Genomic DNA, 22,818 nt, shown 5'->3' with positions numbered 1-22,818 from the left:
TTTGTTTCCTTCACGTTTGTTCAAAGCAGCCGTGCTTGTGGCACGTGTGTGTGCGCGCCTGCCTGCCTCGGGTGGGCGGGGCTGGCCGGCCGGGCCGGGCTGCGTGCACACACACACAAATGTGTGGGAGGCCATGACACGTAGTTTGGTTGGGTTTGCAAAGGATTTTTATTTCAGGAAGGATTTCAAGACAAAAGAGGATGGATGGGTGGGAGGAAGGAAGGGAGGGAGGGAGGGAGGGCCCGGAGCCAAAGCACCATGGCTCAGCTGTAAGCGTCTTTGTCGCTCTGGGGTCGGCCGTCCGCCGCGTCCACCGGGAGATCTCCACGGAAGGCCGGCTCTGCCCCGACTTGGTCTGCGGACACGGCAACTCAGAAGGTGGCCAACACACGCGGGACGTGGCGGAGACCCACCGTGTGGCGCCAGGATGCCGGCCAGATCGTTCCAAAAAGAGCAGCTCCTCTGGCGGAGGCCCGATCGCTCACGGAGGGCGGGGCTTAGCTCCAGAAAGGTGGGCGGGGACACAGAGGGCAGGACCGGAGGCCAGCGGGGCAGCGAGCGCTCGGGCCACCACGACGCCGGGTTGGGATCCCTGAGGGGGGAGAAATACCCGTCCCGGGGTGAAATACCCGTCCCGGGGAAACGTCAGTCACCGCGCCGCCGTTGTTGCGTGGCGCCGTCGCTCCTCACCCGCTCCTGACAAAGTTAGCCACGTAGCTCACGGCGGCCAAGGAGAGACGTCGCTCGTCGGCGCTGTAGCGAGCGCGGGACTCCGGCCGCAGGGGCGCTCCGAAAAACAGCCGCACGTCCGCCGCCGTTGCCGCCGAGGCCGCCGAGGCCTCCACCCTGCACGCCGAGGGGGGAAACGTTAGCAGCCGCGTGGGGGTGAGGCGCGGGAAACGTCAGCCGCGTGGGGGTGAGGCGCGGGAAACGCTCGCCACCTGCTGACGGCGGCCGGCCGGTGGTAGAGGAAGACGTTGGCGCCGCTTGAGGCGTAGTGGCTGGCCATCCGGAGCGTGGGGCAGATGATGAACAGATCTCTGCCAAGACAAACAATTTAACATATGAGGCATTATTGCTATCCTTAAAACGGACCAAGACGAAGCGTCTGGGACCTGGTGGCGTTGTCCAGGGCGCGAGAGAAGAGGTTGTAGTTGGCGGGGTCGGAGCCGTGCTCCGGCGAATAGAACCAGGCGGCCGCCTCCTTCAGCAGGGACTTTCCAGAGGCTCCGCCCAGCGAGCGGCTCAAGGCCTCGTAAAAGGCCGTCTTGCCGCCGGGGGAGGCAAATTCCTGCCGTGACAGTCTTTTGGTCACTTTGTTTTGTACTTAACGGCCGTCACGCGCCACGGCCCCAAAGAACCCGGAGATGACCTCCGACCTTAACGTGGCGCGCTCGCTCCACGATGCCGTCGTCCCACGACGTTCCCAGCAGAAGGTCCACCCGCCGTAGGGAGTCCGGCGCGGCGTCTCGCGGGCGCACGCTGGGCCACGAGAGAAAGGGCCCGCCCATAGACAGCAGCTGGAAAGGGGGAAGACGCCGCCCGCGTCAGTGACGTGCCCCGCCCGCTGACGTGCCCCGCCCTCACCTTGGTCTGAGCCGCGTCGAGCTCCCGCACGGGCGCCGCCCTGAGACAGGCCGCCATCCGCCGCTCCTCGTCCGTCGGGCAGTTCAGCTCGCCGGCCAATCGCAGCGCCTGGCGTCGGGCGATCGACGCCGTCTGCCACGCCGACGGCGAGAAGAGAGAGCCGCCCTGCGCCCCGACGAGATTGGTCGGTCCGACTCGGGGTCGCCCCGAGGCCACGCTTTGGCACACCCACCATGAGAAGCATACGCTGGAAGAGCGGCGCGGGGCCCAGGAGACGCAGGCCCAGGACGTCGGCGCCTTGGCGCTCCGCCCCCGCCGTCACTCGCATTGGGTCCCCGCCCAGCGCAGAAATGTGAGCGCGGACCCAGAGCAAGGCCGCTTCCTGGTCCGACGCGCCGTAGTTGCCCGGGAGATCCGACGAGCCTGAAAGGGGGGGGGGCAATTTGGAGATTGGGCGTGGCCTATCAGGGCTTCCGCCCCGGACCCGTCTTCCGATACCGACCCGTGGCGAGGAAGCCCAGGGCCGCCGTCCTGTAGGCGGCCGTCACCACCATCACGTCCCCCAACGCCGCCAGGGCGGAGCCATCCGGGCTGCCGCCGTTCACCGCGTTGATGAAGAAGACCAGCACGGGAAGGCCTCCTCTCTGCGCGCAACGTTAAGGTCAGGCGGCGTGGCCCTCGCCGCTAACGGCGCAAGGCGGCCTCACCGTGGCGGCGGGCCTGAAGACGTTGAGGTAGAGGCAGTCCTCGTCGCCGTCCGCTCCGCCCGCTCCGACGCACGAGGGCCTGAGGGAGGGACCCGGCCGGGGGCGTCGCTCAGCCGCGCGCCCGGCGGAGGTCGGGCGCCGTGGCGTGCCGCTTACCGCGCTCGGGTGGCGTCCCAAGTTCCCGTCCAATCGGACGGCCGCGCCTCTCGAAAGCGGAGCGATCCGGTGGGCGCCCGGGCGTACGGGACGCCCAGGAAGCGGAGCACCCGTTTGCGCTCCGAGCCCGACGCCGTTTCCACCACGGCGCCCCGCAGGGTGCCGTGGCCCTCGATGGCCACGTCGGCGGCGGCCGGCGACCGGGCTGCCGCCGGACGGACGCCGGACACACGCCCGACGTCAGTCGGGCAAAACGGGACGCGCGGCGGCTCGGCGATCGGCCCACCTGTCCTCAAGTAGACGCGGGGGGCGGGCTCTCGGACCACCAGCCGGCAGGAGGGGCTCTCCGACTCGGGCGTGGAGCTCGGGCCGCACGCCACGGTGTCCGGGTAAAGGACGCAGCGGGTGGCCGACGGCGTCTCCGCCAGCGATACGGCCGCGCAAGACTCCGCCTCCTGGCAGGCTGAAAGGAGAGAGGCGGCGGGACGGAAGGCGCTCCGGGACCACGTGGGTCATCGGCTCTCACCTCCGAGACACCAGTCTCTGGTCCGGGCCGGGTCGACGGCGATGTCGCGGCTGATGTGGATGACATCATAAGAAGGAGACGACGCGTCCAGCAGGAGCCACGAGTCGGGCAGCAGAGTCCAGTCGTCCGTGGAAACTGACGCGCCACCCCGCATTTCAGCAAAATGGACCGGTGGCGTTCCCTGCCTCGTCTTACCGTTGCTCTTGAAAAGGGGAAGGGCGAAGGCGGGACACAAGGCCGGCGACGTCGTCCACCGATCCACTGGAGACAGACACAAAAGGCACATTGACGCGCCCCGTTCGTAGCGAGCGAATTGGTTCTGGGGTCACCTGGTTTTTGGTACCAGCCCAGGGGCGTGGGCGCCGCGCGGACGTCGCCGGGTCGGCATTCTGTGACGCTCCAGGGGCTGTGGCGCTCCTCGGCGCACGTTTGAATCCCCAGGCTGATCAGAATGACGCACGCCAGCCCCGTGCCGCCTGCCGTGGCCAAAGCGACGGCGGCGGCGTTGACTTTTTTTTTATCTCCCGTATTCGTGTGGCGCCGGAGGGCTAAGCTCACCGTCTTTGACGTCTCGGACGAAGCCGAAGGCGCGGCAACAAGCGTCCTCGTCGCAGCGTCGTTCGCAAGCGGCGAACCTGCCGAGGCGCACCAGATGAGATCATGGAACGGAGGAACGACGTCCCCGCCGGGGACTACGAGTCCGCAAGCAGGGAAGCGGTGGAACCGGTGTGGTGGATAGCCTCCAGTGGGCCCCAAAGGCAGAAAATTCCACGGATTGAGAAGGCGGCGTGCGTTTCCCAGCGGTGGGTTACCCGCGGGCCAGCGGCGTGTCGGCTTCCACGCTGACGCGACGGCGCACCGAATAAGAGACCATCTTCTGGAAGGGGACTCGTTGGTAGAAGCTCTTGACCGGACCCGCCAGGTCCACTACGGAACAGGGGAGAGAGGGGGGGAGAGAGAGAAAAAGATTCGGCAAATGAATCAAAGACATTTTTGATGGTGATGTCATCATTTTCGGGACATCAAATGTACACTTGAATTTGGATCTAACCTTTCTTGCTAAAGGTGCCGTCGGGCCTCCCATCCAGCAGGAGGCGACAGGGTTGTCGGATCGGCCCGTCGTAGGCGCCGCACACACGGATGTCGGGAAACAGGAAGCACCTGTGGAAGCCCGGCGCGGGCGAGCGGCTCTCGTCCAAGCGGGCCAGCGAACAGCCGGCTTCGCCATCGCAACCTGCCGGCCGGCCAAGCGGCCAGCCAGACTTTGTGTTAGCGTGGTGGGTGTGATGCCGCTTCTTTTGGACTTTGCGTCGGACGGAGCACGTACGCGTCAGGCACCACAGCAGCGCCTCCCGGGAAGTGAAAGTCTTCTGGTTGAGCAGGAAGGACAGCGCCGGGAGCGACGTCGCGGCGTCCGCCGACACGTCCTCTCGGGAGACCGGCGTGAACTTGCTGGCCGTTGAGCCTGAGCGCACGCCGACACGCTTCAGTCTGATGCCACCGATGTCCAATTAAACATTGTTTAGACTTTTGGACGGCTATTTCACTCCTGAGTGACCACACTGCTCCCTAGTGGCCAGCAAAATGATCCCCCTAGTGGCCAGTAAAATCAGCCCCCTAGCGTTATGTTATTGTTCTTACACTATGAACATTTTCTATACTATTGGTGGCCGGAACGTGGCCGGGTCATCCTGTAAAGACGGGCCAAGAAAATCGAAGAAGAAGAAAAAAAATTCCTACGGTCACAGACAGACCAAATGAACCCACCATTGAGAGGCGGAGCCGCGTCGGGGGCGAGCGCGCAGGAACCGGTGTCCGATCGCTCTGCCAAAAGAGAGGAAAGGCCAGGCGACCGGTAAGGGGCGGGGCTAGAGCCAGGCGACGCTAGAGCCACGGCCAGGCGGCACTCTACCTGTGGCCAGGTAGACGGCCTGGAAGTCCACCAAAGACGCCCGGTAGTCCTTTTTGTCCGCGGCGGAGGCGGGTAGCGCCGACGCATCTGCGGCCACGGCTTTGGTTGAAAACGCCGCTCGCGGGAGACCGGCGACGTCCTCGGCCACGTCCTTACCGATGTGAAACGTTTGGCCGCCAAAGTCAAAGAGGAAACGGCCTCGGGCTCGCTCGTAAGAGAGACCCGGCCCGCAAAGCCGGCGGGCGGGGCCCAGTCCCGTCACGTCCCAGTCTCGCCGGTGGCACGCCAAGACGGCCGGGCTTCTCAGCCGACCGCAGAGCACGGAACCTGAGGGGGAGGAGCCACCCGTACATTTTCAAAGGTGAAAAAATGGCCGCGGAAACGAGAGCGGACGTGGACGCACGCACGCACCGCCTTCCAAGCTGTTGCGGTTGAGGACGAAACCTCGGCAGCAGTCGTCCCGGCGGCAAGCCAACTCACACCAACGATGGGCGTCGGCCAGCGAGGCGCCGACAAACGCCAGTGTCCCAAACACGCCCGACTCCGCCTTGGACATGCTTGACCTGATGAAGTCTGGGGTAGACTCCGCCCCTAAAACACAGCCCACCCGGTTATTAAAGAAGGGGCGGGGCGTGCTTTGCGGCTCACCGCGACCATTTACCGCTCTTCCGCAGGACCAGCGCGTCGGAGGCCCCGCCCCTCACCCTCAGCAGGCATTTCAAGCCACGGTAGAGCTCGGCCTGAGCGTTACCCAGAAAGCCTTTCACCTGCGCGCACGCGAGCCCGCCGTCAGCGCAGTTGGCGTGTGGCGAGCGGCGGGCGAGGCGACGGAGGGCGAGACGACGGCGGGCGAGGCGACGGCGGGCGAGGCGACGGCGGGCGAGGCGACGGCTACCTGCTCCGAGGCGTTGCAGCGCGTGTTCAGCGGGTGCGTGCTGTACGTTCGGCATCGGCCGGACGACAGCGCCACGTGGTGGCAGGAGGTGTTCAAAGCGCACGCTAAAACACACGCAAAACACTTCTTCTTAGCGACCCAGTTGCACGTGCGCGGGGGCCGGCCGGGCTCTTATTTTCACGGACATTTGGCGCAGGCTCGGAGGTCAGAGGTCGTGGTCTGCAAGACCTCCGCGTCTCGGGCTCCGAAGATGACCTCTGATTCGGGGACGGCGTCTAACCTGCCCAGGACTACGCGCAGACATTCAAACGTCCATTTGGTCATTTCCCACGGCCGCTGTGCCCGTGGGTCGGGGTGGGAATCGGTGGGCGCGTCCTTCCCTCTCACCTGAACATTCCTCGTCGTCCAGGGGCGTGTCGCTCACGGTCCAATTCAGCTCCGCCCCCTCGCCAGTGAAGCAGCTCCAGCGGCCAGACGGGACGTCCAGCTGAGCCGGCAGGAAGCGGCCGCCGCCGGAGCAACGGAGGCCACGCCTCTGACAGTCCGTCACGCCTGCGCGCCAGACCACGGGATGAGCGCGAGGACGGCGGCGAGGACGGCGGCGAGGACGGCGGCGCGGGCGGAGGGAGGGAGGGAGGGAGGGAGGGCCGGCAACTCACATTGGTCGGCGGCCAAAGCTCCGGGAGGGGAGGAGCCGGCGGTGCAACGCTGGCACGAGGTCCGCCCCTCGGCATCTTGATAGCTTCCCTCGGGACACGGAAGACACGCCCCCTCGGCGGAGTAGCTGCCCGCGGGGCAAATGGCTTTGGGACGAGACCGACCACGTCAACGCGCTCCGTCGGCCAGCCCGCTCCCCATCGTCGTATCACTCACCGCAGCCCTGGCCGTCGTCGCTCGATCGGTAGCCGGGGGAACAGCTCGCCCGGGGCGTGGCCGCGGCGTCCGCTCGAGAGAGGGCGGCGACGTCCGGCCGTTCCGACAGCAGCCGCTCAAATCGATCCAGGAGGCTCGACACGTTGAGGAAAAGCGCTGGACAAAAGCCGACATCATTGGGTTACAAATTACATTTGACGACCACTCGGGGGGAAAAAATCCAGCGGCGCCGCCGATCGGACGTCGAGCCCCGTCGGTCGTCCTCAAACACCCAGGGAAGAGCGTGCCGTCGGCTCACCCGTGTCGTGAAGGTCGGGCAGTTCGGAGGTCGGGAGGTCGGAGGTGAACACGGCCCATTCGGCCGTCACGTTGACGGTCGCGTCGCCGTCGCAACGGACGCGTAACGGGGAGTGCTCGCACAGCGAGACTCTTCGCCCGGAGGCGGGGAGCTACGCCAATCAAAAATGGGCCAGAAATCAACGCCCGATTTGTGGATCGGAGTCGACAGTGCGTGCGGCTTCACCTGAGCCGAACAGAGCCCCCTGGCGGTCATCTCGCGGAGGAGCTGCGCTCGGAGCGCCGCCGGGTCGGGACAAGGCGCCGTCAACCACCACGTCTGCGACGCCCGCATGCTCTGGGGAGGCGTTATCACTGCGCACAAACCGCATGGTGAGCGGCGCACAAAACGCAGACAAAAGCCCACCCGGGCTCAAAGCTCGTACTCTGGCAGGCTCCGGGCAGAGGTGGGTGGTCCCAACCACCGGTCCTCGCATCGCACGTCAAGTCGAAGTCGCGCGCGCCAAGCACGTCGTCGTAGCCGTCGTCGCACGTCAGTCGGCAGCTCTGCCGACCGTCCGGCGCGGGGCGGCACAGGAGGGCGCCGTGGGCGACGGCGCCCGGGCAAGCGGGACCTGAAGGAGAACACCGGGTCACGCCGCGACGGGCTTCGCCAGACGGTGGCGGAGGAACTTACGCTCGCAAGACGGGGTACCGAGTTGCCGGGTTCCCGCCACTTCCCGTCCGTCTGGCGACACGCACCAACAGGAAGCGCCGTGGCATTGCAGAGGGGCGAAGGCACCGTCGGGCTCGCAGCGGAGACCCTCAAGTTGGCAGGGGGTGGGGCCTGAACACAAGTTGGCGCCCGTCATTCCCGGCCTTCGGCGTTTTCAGTCAAAAGTTGACTGCCGTTGACTGCCAGATCAAATAAAGCGGTGCGGATGGGCACGTACAGGAGAGGGCGCCGTCCGGGCCCGGGGTGGCGTCCCCCAGTGGCTGGCCGCTGAGCGGATGGACGCAGCGGCCCACGCCGCCTTCTGCCTGAAGCACGGAGAAGCTGCCATCCTGACAAATGGACACGCAGACACACTCCGCGTGACGGGCCTTGTCGGACCCTGGGCCAAATCACGGGCGCGCTTACCCGCTGGCACTCGGGGCCGTGGCCCGGCGCCGCCGCCTCGCCGTCGCTCCAACCGGAGATAAGCCGACGGGCGCGAGCTCTCTGACAGCGCGTGAGACCTGTTTGGCAAAATAGAAGCGTCAGCGGGCGAAGACGTCCCGTCCGACCACCGGCGCGATGCCTTACATTTGGGCGGAGGCACGGAGCGGTCGCTCAACGATCCCGGGACGTACTCGCCGTGTTGGTCCACGCACCAACACTGACCTGAACGTACAGAGGGACGGGTCAGCCGGCCGGCGACGGCGTGCCCGCAGCACCGGAACGCTTGCCACCTTTCCCGTGGTAACACTGCGTGGGCCGCCATTCTCCGCGGGCGTCACACTGCGGACGGAAGGGCCGACGGGACACGCCTCCCGAGGGTCGCGACATCTGCCAGGCTGAAGCACCGCAGTACGTGAGCACCCTCTAGTGGTACGGGAACCATCGCTAGGAATCGATGCCCACCGGAGTAGGCGGCCAATCGCAGGGCGGCTTTGGGGCGGCTGGCCAGCCGATCCGACAGGCGCCCCGCCTCCTCGGATCGCAGCTCCTCCGCCGTCAGGCGCGGACCGTCGCCCAATAGGAAAGAGTATCCCGCCGGGAGGCGGGTGGAGTTGGACAGCGCCGCCATTTGACCCACTTCCCGTGCAAAGTCTTCCACTTCCCGTAAGGCCCTCCGACATTGGCCTGTGGGTCGGCACGGCCGTTATTTATTAGGGACGGGGTGTGGAGGGATTACCGGGTCACATGACGGAAGCGGAAGGAGCCCGTCCCGAGAGTGATTCCGCCCGGGGTACGGAGCCTCGCCGGCCGACGCTTGCGTTTGCTCACCCGAGGATGAGCGGGGCTCCACAGGGGGTTCCCCGTCGGGACCTAAAAGACAGGAAGGAGGCGGGATGAAGCGGAAGAAGAAGAAGAAGAAGAAAGCAAGCCGTCGGCAAGCCCTCGGCCACTTACATTCCAAAGCGCCGCCCGGCGTCGGCGCGGCCACGGGCTCCCCCTGGCGGTCCACGCAAAAGCATCCCGCGGGTCCGCACTGCAAAGGCAGGTAGCGTCCGTCCGGCGAGCAGGCCGGGACCGCCACGTGGAGGCCCAACGGCGCACCGTCTCGGGTCCGCAGGGCCGCCGCCCTGCGCTTCTCGCAAGGGGACGGACAGCGGGGCCGTCCGGCGCCGGTCCGCGTTCCTTCCACCCGGGCGCCTGTCGGGGTCACGCACCAGCACTCGCCGCCCCGACATTGCACCTCTCGGAAGGAACCGTCGGCAGCGCAGTCGGGGACGAAGATGGCCGTCCCGTGGTCCCGGCCCCGGCCGGCGCAGGCGCGGAACGTGGGGCTCAACGCCTGGGAGGAAAGCACGGAAAACGGCCCAAGCGTATCGGGTCAACACAAATCCACAGGAAGTCACCCCCAAAACGGTTTTTCCCGACATTTTCCGCAAATCTGGCTCGTACCCGTCGCACGGAGGCCGATCCCGGAGCGCCCCTCAGGACCGTCCGGACGGCGGCCAGGAAATCCCGGTCCTCCAAGGCGGCGCTCACGGCCAGCAGCAGTCGCCGATGCCGGGACGCCTCGGCGTCCGGGCGCGGGGCGCCTCGCGTTCCCACCGCGCCGCTCAGGTTGAAGTTGGCGGCGTTGTTCAGGAACTTCCCGCCAAACAGGATCTCCTGCAGACGCCCGGGAGAGGCGGCGGGCGGGGCTTCGGAGGCCCTGGCCGGAGGGGAATAGACCGTGCAGGACGTCCGCCGTCAGGGTCAGAAAGGACGGGGGCTCCGCCTCCTCGGGAAGGAGCGCTCTGACGGCCCGCGGGAGGAGGGCGGGACAGGAAACGGGAGGCCCCGCCCACGAGGGGACGGGAAGACGGCCTTCCAGGGGGCCCGAGAACAGGCGGGACAGGGACGCCCGGCGGAGAGATGCGCAGTCCTCGGACGCGGCCTTGCCTATAGGGGCGGAGGCGGCGGCCGAGAGAGAGAGAGGAGTGGCATCGTCCTCGACAAAAGATCCCATTGTGCCGTCCCCGCGCCCAATGGTGGACTCACCGCAGTCCAGCGATTCCCCGTGGCGTCGGCGCGTGGCGGGCAGCTCCGCCCCCTCCGGGTCCACGCACCAACACGCCCCCCGCAGGCACCGGCGGGACGAGAAGCTCCCGTCCTCCTCGCAGGACGGCACGGAGGCACGGGCCGCCCGGGACGCCAGGGACGCCAGGGACGCCCTCCGCTCTTCCTCGCACGGCGACGGACCTGCCGGGACGGGGAGCGTCGGTCGAGGGCCCTCCGGGGGAGGAGCTCGGACGACGGCTTACAGCGGAATTTTCCGACGGCGGCCAGCCGCAGTGCCAGCGTCCTCCGGCTGAGAACTCTGAAGACCGTCGACTCGGCGAAGGAGCGGGCCACGCCCAGGCCGGGGAAGGCCGAGTCGTACACGTCCGAGGTCAACAGTTCGGCCCCTGAAGGGTTAGAGTTAGGGCGTGGCCGAGGGCGGGGCCCAAGGCGCTCCGAGCATACCCGTGTCGGCCATCTCGCGGCCCCTGCTGTCGGAGCAGAAGCAGTAGGCGGAAACGGCGGGAAACAACTTGCGGAAGGATTTGAAGTCGGAGAAGGCCTCTGGGAAGCTGTCCGCCAACGACAAACCGGGACCGGGGGTCAAGACAAACGCCAGCGTGGCGCACAAATGGAATTTCTTTACCTGTTGAAGGCGCGCAGGGTGTCCAGCTCTCGCCCGTCCGTGCCGTTGACCAGCCGACACTGAACGGGCAGGAAGTCGCCGTCCCGGGAACACTGCGGGGGCGAAGACCAAGGCCGCGGAGACGGGGAGCCGGTGGCGGCGGCGGCGGCGTGGAGGAGACCTCGAGAGAGCACCTCGCAGCCGCCGGGGCCTGCGGAGGGCTTTGGGTCAACGCCGGTAGCGGGTCCGAGGTGAAGGGACGCTCACGGGTGCGCATACAGCGGTGCGGAGTCCCCGTCTGTCTGGTCCCGTAAATCTGGGCGCCGTCCCGGTCCACGCACCAACATTGCCCTCCGCCGGGGTCACACTGCACCGGCAGAAAGCCGCCCGAAGGCGAGCAGCGCGAGGACGAGCGGAGCTGGCACGCCGTGGCGCCTGACGCGTGCAAATACGCGCTTCAGGCCGTGGCGCCGGCGACACCGGTGGCGTCTTACTTACAGTGCGGCACGGAACGGTTGCCTCGCGTCCCGGGGACTTCTCGTCCTTTGGCGTCCACGCACCAGCAGTCTTGGCGCCCTCCGCGGCACTGCACGGGCCTGGCCACGCCACCGGCGCACACACGTTAAGACCTTTCCCGACTGGGTGGACGAAGCCAAAGAAAAAGGCCGGCGGTCGGGGCCGGGACACGTACCGGAAGCTTCCGTCGTGCGTGCATTGCGGACGGAGATCCGCCGACCCGGTGGCGTTCCTCAGCGCTTCGCACGGCGTCACGCTGGAATCCAGCTGATATTCTAAAATGGAAACAAGGGATGGCTCAGCACAAAGTCTCAGAGACGTTGCAAAACGGGAAGTGCCATCTATCCAGCCTTTCGGAATCCCCGGGCTTTCGTGTCAAAACGTCAAGTTGACATTTTAGCCTTTTTCTTTTAATCAGGAGCGGCGACTGACCTGAAGGTGCGGCGTCCAGAGCGGCTGGGCGGCAAAGCATCAGCGCCAGAGACAAGACCAGCGATCGCTCCATCTTCCTTCCTTTGAAGGTCGGGTGCCGGCGGCGCCGCTTTTATGGGGCCTCCGGGGAGCCGAGTCAGCGAGCTCGGCCAGCGGAACCGAGGGCCCGGGGGCGGGGCCGGCTGACGTCCGGGGCCGCTCTGTCTCGGCTGATGGCGTCTTGAGAGCGTGCGTTGCCAGGCACTTGCTTTTGTTTGCTTTTGGTGCCACATGAACCCATCTCAACCCGTCCGGACCGGTTCATTCTGGTTTATGGACAGACGCAATGGCCACAGAAGACATGTTTTGGACTGAATTAATATTATTATTCCAAACAAAGGCATCATGTGTCCAAAATGGCAAGACACGTTGAACGTCACCAACTTTGACGGCCATAAACGTCCAACCCGCGTGGAATGAAGGGCACGCCGTGACGTCTTCCGGACGGCCCTCTGTCGGGTGGGAAAGTTGACTATGTCACAAACTAGCTGACAGGAAATGATGTCACAGCCTTGGTCTTTGGTTGAACTTTATTGGCTTTTGTGCTCAAGCACGTATGTGTGTGTGGTGACTTTCTTCTTTTTTCTTCATGGAAGCGCGAGCTCACTCCCCGTCATCTCGGGCCCGCGTTTTGGTGACGGACGAGTAGACCACGTCCTCTTTGCTCTCCGACGCCGGCCTGCGGGCCACACACAATCCATCGACGCGTTGGTCCGAGGCCGAGGAAAGGGGGCCCCTATTTTCACGGTCCGACATTTGTTCGGATACCTGCCCACAGCCTTGGCCTTGAACCGCACGGCGGCGTAATTGACTTCCCCCGCAGTTTGCTCCACTTCCTGTCCGTCCGGTCCGCTTCGACTAGCGCGCGGCGGCGGCTCCTCGTACACGTTTCGGCTCCCCTTTCCGGGGAACGTCACCCATGAGAGAGAAGTCGGCCGGCCCGTCGGGCGGCCCGTCGGGCGGCCCGTCGGGCGGCCCGTCGGGCGGCCCGTCGGGCGGCCGGACTCACCTCTCCCTCGTTTCCGGCGTCTAGAGTACGCCGTCGCCTCCTGCGGAAAGGTCAAACGGGGGCTTAACGAGGAGTCGGCCAACGCCCGGCAGCGGTCGGCCCACGCACCGTCGCACCAGGAGCGAGACCACCACCGCGCCGGCGACCGCCAGCGCCGCCGGGACGCCCACGTAGAGGGCGTAGTTCGGGGACCGCTCTGAAAACAGAAAGCCCGCTAAAGTTATACTCTGGGCGACTTTCAAATCCGCCGCCATCCCGCGTCACCTCGGAGATCCGCTTTCCCGAAAAAAAGGCATTTACCGTCTCGACGCGGTTCCGCTTGAACACTGAAGGGCGGCGACGTGGTTCGGGGGTGGCCGCTGAGAGCGCAGGTGTAGTTTCCCGCCCGGGCCACGGTCGGGGGGCCCAGGTGGAGGGCGGGGCCACTCTCCGAGAGCCGGCCCCCGTCCCGCCGCCACAGCACGTCCAGGCCCAGGAAGGAGCAGCGCCAGGTGCATAGGAGCGTCAGCCCCGCCCCCTCGCCGGCCCGTCCGGGCTGCTCGCTCACCACCCGCATGGGATCGTCGTCTACGACCAGACGGGGTGAGGCATTAGGGCCGAGGAGTGACGGCCCCGGTGGGAAAACTATTCCGCAAAAGGGCCGCCGGGGGGTGCGGGGGTGCGGGAGTGCGGGAGTGCGGGGGTGCGGGGGTGCGGGAGTGCGGGGGTGCGGGGGTGCGGGGGTGCGGGGGTGCGGGAGTGCGGGGGTGCGGGGGTGCGGGAGTGCTTTGGTTCCAACTCCCATTTCATTTCAACCTGGAAATGTTTTCGCGCAATACCAAGTGTCCTACGTGTGCAATCAGTGGATTGGCGTCAGCCGCTGCCTGTTTGTGCCCAACCCCCATCCGGGGCTGCTTCAACTGGTTCCGTGTCCGTCGGTGCTGGATGGCTGGGAACAAAAGCGCCACCTCCCGACAAACAAAAGGCTGCCCCCAACCACGGCGGCCCTTTGGGACCGCCTGGCCCAGCCCCGGTTTGGCGGCGCGGTCACGGCGCCCCCGGGCGGCAAACGGAGGGTTACCGACAACGGAGACTTTCACCCCGGCGATTCCGGTGAAATTATGCCTGGCATCCACGGTTTCCATGCGGAAGCGGAAGGTCTGTTGGTCTCGCCGGCGGACTTGGTGGATCCGCAGCGTGCAGTCTCGCTCCAGGTCTCCCAGGTAGACGTAGTGCGGGTCGCGGCGCATGCCGTTGCTGTCGTAGACGGACGGGGTGGTGCCCTGGCAGATCAGGTGCCGCACGCACCACACCACCCGGGCCACCGGCGTCAACGGCGTGAAGGAGCAGCGCAGCGTCACGCTGGAGTTGGGCGCCGCGCACGTCTCCGGCGGGTAGCCCACCAGTTGCCCCGGGCCCGCCGCCCAAGCTGAAGATAGAAAGAGGCCACGTCAGATGCGTGGGTGGGTGGCCGGCCGACGGCGGTGCTCCGAGAGCCACGTTACTCAGAACTAGTCATTATTTGGCAGACGGTTAGCATGGGTGAAGTACCCGGAGAATAGCCACGCCAGCAAAATCAATGAATTGGAGGGAAAAATACATTCCGCCTCTAAATATCCCAAATTGAATTTAAAGAAAGACATCCACCAGATACGGTTCGAAAAAAGTGTGCAAGACAAGCCAAGACGCCGGCCGGCCGGGCTCACCCGTAAGACAGCAGAATAGAAGAAAGCCGTGGGTGAGCGACGACACCATGGCGCCGCCGAAGCAAAGAAAATAAGCTCGTGGGCTTGAGTTCGACTGAAAGAGAAGTGGGCAAAAAGTGCTCCTTCCTCTTTTTCTGGGAGCACAAACGGATGTGAAATGAAAAGTCTTGAGAGACGCTGGGCGTAAACCTCACGCTTTGCTCACTTCCTGTCCGCCGTCAAGGCAGCATTTTCCGCGGGCTCGCCGGCATCTTCGCCGGCCCTCGTCAATGACTTGATTTGGCCCGACTTGCTTTGGGTGACTTCCTGTCCATTTGGGGCCCTTCCACCAATATTCACAAAGCAAAGAAATCTGGATTGGACGTTTGGCAAACTCAATCATCTTTTGTGACTCTTCAAGTCGTCGAGGGACGGCAACAAAGTCGGGGAATGGCGGGCCTCCCGGTCAAATGGGACGCGCGTTGGCGAGTTCTGCGCTCGCCATTGGCCGACGGACGGAACGTAGGACGCTTTTGAGAAGAAAAAAAATGTCCGGGGGAACAACGGCCGACGTCGGCGGGCTCATTAGCGGCCTTCTGATGGCTGGGTCGTCACGGCAACGCGCGCGGCCGGCCGCCAAAAGTTCTTTTGTGGCCGGGAGGGGCGGGGCTTACGCACGGCGGCACGCTCTACTGACCCAATTGCTCTTTTGGGCGGGGTGACAGAAAAGCTCCCCAAAAGTTGCCACGGAAGTCATTGAGCACGCCATTTCACCTTAACATTACCATTTGGGAACGAATAAACGTGTGTTGGATTTCAATAAGGCCACACATACCAAGGGTGTCACACTCGGCTTGCTTCGCGGGCCCCTTAAACGTCAACTCCAAAAATAGGTGACGAGTTTCAATCAATGGGGGTTGGGTCACTGTGGTTGGTTGGTTGGGTGACCATGGAGGGAGGAGGTTAGGGAGGGGGCACATTTTGCTTTTGCAAGCAGTCCGGCAGCGACTGAGCTGGCAAACTTGAAAGAGCCCCGGGGGTTGGGCTGTAACCAGGAGCAGCTGACGCCAATCCACTGATTGCACACGCAGGACACTTAGTATTGTGGAAAGCTTTCCTCTTTGGAAATTGAAATCTAAACACTCACTTTTGGCCTTTTTTCAAAGTTTGCCTAACCCTGTTAAATAAATGCCGAGTCTTATGGGGTGCTATGTCTTCCCTCGTAAGTCCAATGCTTCAATTTCTTGGAGGCGCTCTCTCTCTTTCTCTCTCTTGAACGGTCAAAAGTTTGCAATTTGAAGGCCCAAGTTTGAAATAGGTCATAAAAAAATCTCATGAACTGTCAGCTTTTTGTTTTCCAAGTCATCAAGCAAAGACATAGCTGGTGGCAAAATTGAATGGACGGGGCTTGGCTTCGCTGTGGGTGAGGGGGGGGGGGGGGGGGGGGGCATTTGTCATCCCGGACCGCCGACCCAACCAGCCAGCCAAACAAACTTGACAAACTTGAAGTGACGGGGGTTGGGCCAAAAGACAAGTAGCTGATGCCAATCCACTGATTGCACTCGCAGCACACTTAGTATCGCAAAAAGAAGTTGAAACCAAAACACTCACTTTTGGCCCTTTATTTTAGATTGCCCCGCACTTTAAAGTTAAAATTTTCTCTAAAATAGACAGGGACAACGCCTTATAATCCAGTGCACTTTATATATGGACCAATACCAAAATTGTTATCACCACAAAATCAAAGAAATCAGTCGATAGGGTACACCAAGGGTGTCAGACTCGGGTTTTCTTTTGCAGGCCACTTTAACGTCAACTCTATTTCACGTATCTTTTTTTTTACATGATCCAGATGAACACAAAGTTGTCTTTGGAAGTTTTAGTGCAAGCCTTTCCAAAGCAGACGATTGTGAACAAAAGCTTCTTCTCTTTCACGTCCCCTCAAACGAGTCCACACAAATGTCTCTTTCGGCTCTCAGACTTCCACTCCAAACGGCCGGCAAACGTCGTCCCTCGTCCCGCTTTCCACGCGTCGGTCGTCTACTCCCCCTGTCCCCAAGAGGCCGGCAGCGGCGGCGTGAGCACGTTGTCCGGGCGCCGCCGGTCCCGAGTCGCCGTCGTCCGGCCCCGGGTGCAGGTCAGCGCGCCAAGACGGAGGATGCCCGGCGACGCCGACGCCACGGCCTGCCGGCGGACACGCACAAAGCTTTCAAGGCGTGGACCGTCACGCACGCGGTGGAGCGAGGGACCCACCTGCGCCGCGTACAAGACGTCCCAGCGGCGCCCGGCCCCGGCCACGCCCGCGGCCACGGCGTACGCGGCTGACCACGCAAAGGACCGCCTGGTGAGAAGGTGGACGCGGTGTACGAGATCACGAGACGGGACTTACTGGGAGCCCAGCACACGGCCAAGACCAGCGTGTGCGCCAGGAGACGCCAGTCCAGCGCCCTCAAGGACAGCCGCTGCCGGCGCCCCAGGTAGCCGCGCGACGTCACCACCCGCCGGTAGAGTCCACGGCACTTGGCCACCAGCGCCTGCGGTGGGAGGAGCTCCGTGACGTGACTTCCCCTCCATTTGAGGCCACTTCCTGCCGATAAGCTACTCGGCAATCTACAAATGAATTTCAACCACTTCCCGTCCATCGCCACGGCTCACCACCACGCCGACGAGCGCCACCGAGAAGGCGGCCAGGAAGACGGCGGCGGCGTAGGCGCGCAGCAGGTGGCACGCCGGGACGCCCGCGGCGACGGGAAGCGCCCCCGCCAGCGTGGGCAGGCACCTGGGACCGTCGGCCGCGCAGCCGTCCACGGCGGCTCTCGCAAAGACCGGCACCACCAGGACGGGCGGCAGGAGGCTGGGGCGGGCGGGCGAGCGCCTCAATTCCAGCCCCAATGTACCGGCGGGCCGACTTACCCAGAAAGCAACGCCGTCGCGTCGGCGCTCGGGACGGCACGCCGGGCAATCTGCCCATGAAAAAAAAGACGTCTTTCGGTGAGTGCCTCACTTCCGGTTGGTATGAGGTCACTTGGCACGTGGGAATCCAAGCCACTACCTTCTGCCTGCTAAGCCAGCGCCCTACTGTTTCCAGTTGTGGCACACTACATTTCCATTTGACTTGAAAAATCATCAGATGGCCACTACCTCTCCAGCTTTACCTGAGCGGGAAGTTGGTGGCCAACGCAGGCAAAGTCCATCCGCAGCCGAGCGTACGCGTTCCACACGTAGTCCAGCGTGAACAAGAAGGACATCATGCACACCACCTGGCGAAATTTCCAGAATTTCTTCGTTTGTCGTTTTTTAGTTTGTGGGCAGAGCACGCACCTGAGTGGCGGCACCCAGCGCGTACCAGGCAGGGTCTCCCGCCTGGATCCCCAGGAGGGCGCCCCCTAGCAGACCGCAGAGGGACAGCAGCAGGTCGCAGGCGGCCAGCAGCAGAAGCGGCCGCAGCTGTGGCCAGAAGACGCCCGTTGACGTATTTGGCGTCGGGAGGCGGGGTGGCGGCGCTCGCTCACCTCGGAGGCCGCCCCGCCCGGGTGCCACCGCCGCGTGGCCCAGGTGAGCACGGAGGCGGAGCCCAGTGCGCTGCGGAGATGGCAGCGTTAGCGCCGTCCAAATGGAGGACGAGCCATTGCGAGTCACCTGATGAAGGAGACGGCCACGTGGATCCAGGCCAGTGCGCCGCTCGCCAACTGCACGTGTGCAAAAGTAAGGATTTTGCTCCGTCGGACCCCAGCCCCGTCCCGTGGCTTTACCTGCATCCGGTGGTGAGATCCGTTCGGGTCGCCGGCCATCGCTGCGTCTGAGCGGCCGTCCGACGAGCCCCCCCGACGGGCCCCCCGATTCGCAGGCTGAGGCCCTGCCCTCGGGACGTTGGCCGCCCGGCGGCGCCCTCTGCTGGTCAACGCAAGGTTGGACTGTCAACTGGTTTCAAGCTATTGGAAGCGGGCTCATGACTCCCTCCCGCCAACCCCACCCCCCAAAGGTGAGATGGATAGAGAGGGTGTATTTTTGGTGTTGACCGGTTACATTTATTGAGAGCGTGGCCACGTCAATTGGTTACATTTGGCGGATTGTCTCTGAACGCAGGTACAGTCACGGCCGCCGCCACAGCTCTCCTCTCGCGTTCCAGTTCAAAGAGGCGCCGCCGTCTCCGACGGTTGGGCCGGTGGCCGGAGCGCCATCTCCCCGGGTGGACGGGCGGCCTCCCGCTCTTTGGCCGCCTCCCGTTCTTTGGCGGCGTCCCGCTCTTTGGCGGCGTCCCGCTCTTTGGCGGCGTCCCAGGCCTGGTGGCGCAGGAGGTGCTTGCGGAAGGCCCGCACCCCGCTCAGGTTCTTGCGGCACAGGCGGCAAAAGTACGGGCGGCTGGCGTCGTGCACGTTGACGTGGTAGCTGAGCTCCAGCGGGCGCGTGAAGGCCTTGTGGCAGACGGGGCAGTGGTGGCGCACGTCCGAGTGCACCAGCATGTGGCTCTTCAGCGAGGTGGCCTGCTTGAAGGTCTTGCCGCACACCTCGCAGGCAAAGGGGCGCTCGTCGCCGTGCAGGCGCACGTGGCGCCGCAGGGCGCTGGAGAAGGTGAAGGTCCTGGCGCACAGCGGGCAGGTGTAGGGCTTCTCGCCCGTGTGGATGCGCCGGTGCTCCTTCAGGTGGACCTGCTGCGTGAAGCTCTTCTGGCAGGTGGCGCAGCGGAAGGGACGCTCGCCCGAGTGGATGCGCAGGTGTTTCTGCAGGGCCGAGGCCTTGAAGCAGTCGCGCCCGCACACGGGGCAGGCGTGAGGTCCGCGTTTGTCTTCCGCCGTGGGGGGTGGCGTCGGTTGCGCCGCCGTGGTGGTCGCCGTGGTGGGCGCCGCCGCCGCCTCTGCGCCGTCCGCCTCTGAAAAAAGGCTCTTTCGGTGTCACCCCCCCTCCCCCGTCAAACCTCGACGCGTCATAGACGTACCTATCAGGATGGGGACCCAGTCCTCTTCTTCGCCGTCGGAGTTGATGAGGCCGTTGACGGCGTCGTCCCGACCGGCCGGCTCGCTTCCCCCCGCGTCGTCTTCACCGGTCGCCGGGTGCCGGTCTTCGGGGACTTCCTCCCGAACGGGCTAGGTACGGCGGGCGGCGTTGCGTCAAGAGCCGGACGGAAAAGAAAGAAGGGAAATGTGCCGTGCCACTCACGCTGGGGGCGGGCAGGTCCAGCAGGCTCTGGCGCTCGTGCGTCTTGACGTGCTTGCGCAGCTCGTAAGGGCGCAGGAAGCACTTGTCGCACACGTGGCAGCGGTGGGGGCGCTGCGCCGTGTGGATCTTCTGGTGGGCCTTCAGGTTGGTGGCGTTGGCGAAGCTCTTGCCGCACATGGAGCAGCCGTGGAGGCGCGTGGCGGCGTGCACCTCCAGGTGCTCCTTCAGCTTGTACGGCCTGGAGAAGACGCGGCCGCAGCGCTCGCACTCGTGCACCTTCCTCTTGGCCGCCGTCTTCTTGCCTGCCGCCGCCGGCAAAAGTGCTCTGCCTCTCTTTCGTTTTGAGCCAAAGCCTCGCCCGCCGCCGCCGCCGCTGCCCCCGAGGGGGGCGCTCACCTGACGACGACGACGTCGTCGTCCCGTCTTCCTCGCCGTCCCGCTCCTCGTCCTGCGTGAGGCGGGAGGCGCGGTCAGGCCGGGCCGAGCGCTGGTTTCGGGAGGGTGGCTCACCGCCTCGGCGTCCCGCTCCAGGTGTTTCTGCAGGTGCTTGCGGAGAAGGCCCGGCCGGTTGAAACTCTTGCCGCAGACGGAGCACGGGTGCGGCTTGCGGCCCGTGTGCAGCGTGGCGTGGTCGCGGAAGGCCGACGGCGTGGTGAAGGCCTTGCGGCACACCGGGCAGGTGTAGGCGTCGCCCGTGTGCGTGCGCTGGTGCTCCGAGCGCCCCGCCGTGGAGGCGAAGCGCTTGGGGCACAGGGGGCAGGCGTAAGGCCGCTCGCCCGTGTGGATGCGTTGGTGCTGGAGAGAGGCCGAGAAATCAATCAATCAATCGGTCGACCAATCCATCCATCCATCCATCCATCGTCTAGAACGGACGGACAGCTCTACCTGCAACAGGTAACGTCGCTGCAGGAAGGAACGCCCACACTGCTCGCACACGTGCTGGCGGTTGGGGGCGTGGCGCAAGCGGTGGCGCCGCAGGCAGCCCAGCTGGGCGTAGCGGGCGTCGCAGTCCTGGCAGGCGTAGGGCTTCTCGCCCGTGTGCACGCGCTGGTGCACCTTGACGTTGATCTTCTTGCTGAAGCGCTTGCCGCACAGCGGGCAGGCGTGCGGCTTCTCGCCAAAGTGCGCCGCCACGTGGTCCGACAGCCGCGACGGGCACGAGAAGTCGCGCTCGCACAGCGAGCATTTGTGCCGACGCTTGGCGGGCGCCCGGGTGACCCGCGTGGCCTCCGCCGCCGTCTCCTCCTCCTCGCCTGACCCAAAAGAAAATTGGACGTCTAACGGCCAATCCCGTCAAAGTGAATTGGACGTTTTAAACAAGCACGCTTTATGAGAGCACATGGATAACCCTTTGGCAAAGGTCATGTCGCTCAGCGTATTGCCACACCCATAGTGGGCGGGGCTCGATAGTCGAGAGGCGGCGGCCTCACATTACCTCCGGCCGGGGACTGTTCGGGCTCGGGCTTTTCTTCCGTGTCCATTTCGTTCATCTCCAGCGGTCTAGAAGGAATAAAATACATCAGATGACATTTGTTTTCCTCCAATTTCGCCCCCCGCCTCCAAATGCCTGAAAAAGATATCTCGTCATCCGTTTATATTTCATGTTTGTTATTGTTGATACTAGGAAGAATAGGAAACCATGTCCAATTATCCTCGCGCTTCAGAAGGAAATTGGATGTGAATAGACGATGCGATGGAAGCGATTGTCGCCACCGAGCCTCGCGTTTGAGCCTTGCAAATTTGAAGAAAAAGAAACCTTGTTTTTTACTCTATAAACCCCCCGACGTCGTCACCCTTCCTTCTCAAATACATGTGTTAAACCATAACAAAAGCGACTCCCCAACGAAAAGAGCAACGTAAAGACGAAGTAGAGGAAGCTAGCTAACATCGAAAACGCGGAGAGTTATTCTTTCGACTCGCGCGTCTTTTTCCCCAAAACATTTTTAAAGTCCTTACACAAAGGTTAGCAAAAATGAAGCTTGACAAAGAATAAGCTTTGGGGGTGGTGGTGTTTTTTTCTGCATCCGACCGGGTTAGCTTGCGGCGGAGGCTAACGCCTTAGCGTTAAAGTGCAAGCTAGCCGAGCCTAACAGCGGCGGAGGCGTATCCGTCCGTCCATCCGCCGACGACCACGAATCGAATGGAATGAGCCCGCGAGCGCTTTTTCTTGGACATTTTCACTTCACCTTGTGCTTGGACTCGGGCGTGTGCAGGCCACGTCGTCGGCCTTCCGGATAGCTTCGGCAAAAGCCAAATGGACGCTAGAGAGGAGCCTCTCTGCCCTTGCTTCTCTTCGATCACACACACATACACACTCACACGTCGACGGGAGGAGATGCAAAAAGCGTGCTACCTGCCGGTCAATCGGGACCACCGTCATCGCCCGGCGGCCATCTTGTGTCAGTGCACCGTTGAAATGGATTGACCGACTTTCGCTTTGACCCACGGCACAGTCCATCCGCATGAACGAGAATCCAATACACAAATGACACATATTTTTAAAAAAAGACAATTATGAAATGAATATATTCATTTTTCCAAAAAAAATCCACTCAATAAAAAGTGCACGACTAAAGCAGACTCTTGTAAACAACTGAATCATTTATTCATGAATTGATTTCATTTCTAGCTCCAGATTCACCCACCCCAAAAATATAGTCATCTTTGATGGTATTCAAAAGGAAGGAAAACCAAGCAAAAAACCCAGAGGATCACAACGCGGTCATCGTCGACTCAACCCACAAAAGCCAAGTATTATTACCGATATTACTCATATTATTGTTATTATTGTTATGACAGCAATAATGAAATTGTCAGAACAGCCACATTCATGTACATCACTCTTCAACAGCACTCTTCCAATAATATACATCAAAAAATAGTCATCCTGTAAACCCACCCCCCCCCCCCCCCCAAAAAAAAAACACCTAAGGGCCGTACGGTGGCGGGGCTAGTCGGACAGACGGGGTGGGTGGGCTCAATATGGCTTGTCAGAAGGGAAAAGGCGGGAACCAGGAAATAATTCAAGACGGAGACCACCAGCGAGCATCGCTGCCACGCCGAGAAAGAAAGAAAAACGGGCCCGGGCCTCTTAGCAAGGGATTTAATATTGGGACCTGTTACCAAAAAGTCATCCCGTGACGTGACATTACCAAATTCAAGTGGTAGTTTTCGCAAAAGTTGGTGATTTTAACAAAGACAAAAGGCTCAATGAGCCCCACCGCAAACAACCACTTGAATCTTGTCAT

General features: G+C 63.3%; 4 protein-coding genes across 10 annotated transcripts; all 4 read right to left on the bottom strand.

Annotated features, from left to right (window-relative positions):
* Positions 1–144: 144 nt before the first annotated feature.
* On the bottom strand, positions 145–11,774 carry tg (thyroglobulin). The gene is given in 50 exon segments (XM_077721257.1): positions 145–355; positions 414–592; positions 691–846; positions 942–1,040; positions 1,116–1,291; positions 1,380–1,520; positions 1,588–1,752; positions 1,820–2,010; positions 2,090–2,231; positions 2,295–2,373; positions 2,451–2,655; positions 2,737–2,913; positions 2,977–3,111; positions 3,172–3,237; positions 3,306–3,452; positions 3,535–3,611; positions 3,789–3,903; positions 4,028–4,210; positions 4,304–4,441; positions 4,744–4,800; positions 4,889–4,975; positions 5,045–5,215; positions 5,300–5,479; positions 5,550–5,655; positions 5,784–5,887; positions 5,969–6,073; positions 6,171–6,335; positions 6,443–6,586; positions 6,657–6,812; positions 6,955–7,105; positions 7,180–7,307; positions 7,379–7,567; positions 7,630–7,779; positions 7,886–7,997; positions 8,074–8,171; positions 8,239–8,316; positions 8,385–8,489; positions 8,557–8,778; positions 8,923–8,964; positions 9,049–9,433; positions 9,544–9,805; positions 9,807–10,029; positions 10,129–10,329; positions 10,392–10,535; positions 10,594–10,700; positions 10,775–10,964; positions 11,033–11,188; positions 11,252–11,349; positions 11,445–11,544; positions 11,702–11,774. Coding segments are annotated over 50 exon segments (7,152 nt in total). The 3' UTR covers positions 145–263.
* Positions 11,775–12,252: 478 nt separating this feature from the next.
* Positions 12,253–15,417, bottom strand: LOC144199441 (uncharacterized). Of its 2 annotated transcripts, none has more exons than XM_077721078.1 (7): positions 15,249–15,417; positions 13,810–14,157; positions 13,050–13,316; positions 12,858–12,945; positions 12,750–12,789; positions 12,509–12,639; positions 12,253–12,419 (listed from the first exon to the last, which is right to left on the bottom strand). In XM_077721078.1, the coding sequence occupies exons 1-7, from the start codon at positions 15,391–15,393 to the stop codon at positions 12,344–12,346; spliced, it is 1,095 nt and encodes a 364-aa protein (XP_077577204.1). In that variant the 5' UTR covers positions 15,394–15,417; the 3' UTR covers positions 12,253–12,343. The 2 variants fall into 2 exon arrangements, with proteins under 2 accessions (XP_077577204.1, XP_077577205.1); XM_077721079.1 differs by lacking the exon at positions 15,249–15,417 and adding an exon at positions 14,435–14,950.
* Positions 15,418–16,097: 680 nt separating this feature from the next.
* On the bottom strand, positions 16,098–18,311 carry tmem116 (transmembrane protein 116). Its single transcript, XM_077720154.1, has 10 exons — positions 18,166–18,311; positions 18,053–18,102; positions 17,926–17,995; positions 17,735–17,860; positions 17,569–17,673; positions 17,327–17,376; positions 17,069–17,267; positions 16,803–16,947; positions 16,667–16,734; positions 16,098–16,597 (listed from the first exon to the last, which is right to left on the bottom strand). Exons 1-10 carry the CDS (start codon positions 18,202–18,204, stop codon positions 16,454–16,456), a joined length of 996 nt encoding a protein of 331 aa, XP_077576280.1. The 5' UTR covers positions 18,205–18,311; the 3' UTR covers positions 16,098–16,453.
* Positions 18,312–18,418: 107 nt separating this feature from the next.
* Positions 18,419–21,965, bottom strand: LOC144198905 (uncharacterized). Of its 6 annotated transcripts, none has more exons than XM_077720135.1 (8): positions 21,757–21,965; positions 21,006–21,070; positions 20,456–20,847; positions 20,081–20,365; positions 19,967–20,018; positions 19,571–19,872; positions 19,350–19,497; positions 18,419–19,283 (listed from the first exon to the last, which is right to left on the bottom strand). In XM_077720135.1, the coding sequence occupies exons 1-8, from the start codon at positions 21,948–21,950 to the stop codon at positions 18,544–18,546; spliced, it is 2,178 nt and encodes a 725-aa protein (XP_077576261.1). In that variant the 5' UTR covers positions 21,951–21,965; the 3' UTR covers positions 18,419–18,543. The 6 variants fall into 6 exon arrangements, with proteins under 6 accessions (XP_077576261.1, XP_077576262.1, XP_077576264.1 ...); XM_077720136.1 differs by having other exon boundaries at positions 19,571–19,875; positions 19,973–20,018; XM_077720138.1 differs by having other exon boundaries at positions 19,571–19,875; positions 19,973–19,997; positions 20,084–20,365.
* Positions 21,966–22,818: the final 853 nt, after the last annotated feature.

The sequence above is a fragment of the Stigmatopora nigra genome, chromosome 7, assembly GCF_051989575.1.
Source record: "Stigmatopora nigra isolate UIUO_SnigA chromosome 7, RoL_Snig_1.1, whole genome shotgun sequence".
Taxonomy (NCBI): domain Eukaryota; kingdom Metazoa; phylum Chordata; class Actinopteri; order Syngnathiformes; family Syngnathidae; genus Stigmatopora; species Stigmatopora nigra.
The sequence above is the reverse complement of the archived record's forward strand: the minus strand, read 5'-3'. Positions and strand labels throughout refer to the sequence as shown.

Bases quoted from the DNA above. Each gene is read 5' to 3' on its own strand.
- LOC144199441 (XM_077721078.1), bottom strand. From the start codon at position 15,393: ATGTGCCCCCTCCCTAACCTCCTCCCTCCATGGTCACCCAACCAACCA. The intron at 12,946-13,049 runs GTAAATGCCTTT...TTCTGTTTTCAG, and splicing joins AGCGGAACCGCGTCGAGACG to AGCGGTCCCCGAACTACGCC. The intron at 12,420-12,508 runs GTATCCGAACAA...TGTGGCCCGCAG, and splicing joins AAGGCCAAGGCTGTGGGCAG to GCCGGCGTCGGAGAGCAAAG.
- tmem116 (XM_077720154.1), bottom strand. From the start codon at position 18,204: ATGGCCGGCGACCCGAACGGATCTCACCACCGGATGCAG. The intron at 17,268-17,326 runs GTAAGTCGGCCC...CGCCCGCCCCAG, and splicing joins GCGACGGCGTTGCTTTCTGG to CCTCCTGCCGCCCGTCCTGG. The intron at 16,598-16,666 runs GTGGGTCCCTCG...GTCCGCCGGCAG, and splicing joins ACGTCTTGTACGCGGCGCAG to GCCGTGGCGTCGGCGTCGCC.
- LOC144198905 (XM_077720135.1), bottom strand. From the start codon at position 21,950: ATGACGGTGGTCCCGATTGACCGGCAGGTAGCACGCTTTTTGCATCTC. The intron at 19,873-19,966 runs GTGAGCGCCCCC...CGGCGGCGGCAG, and splicing joins GACGACGTCGTCGTCGTCAG to GCAAGAAGACGGCGGCCAAG. The intron at 19,498-19,570 runs GTGAGTGGCACG...CGCCGTACCTAG, and splicing joins TGGACCTGCCCGCCCCCAGC to CCCGTTCGGGAGGAAGTCCC.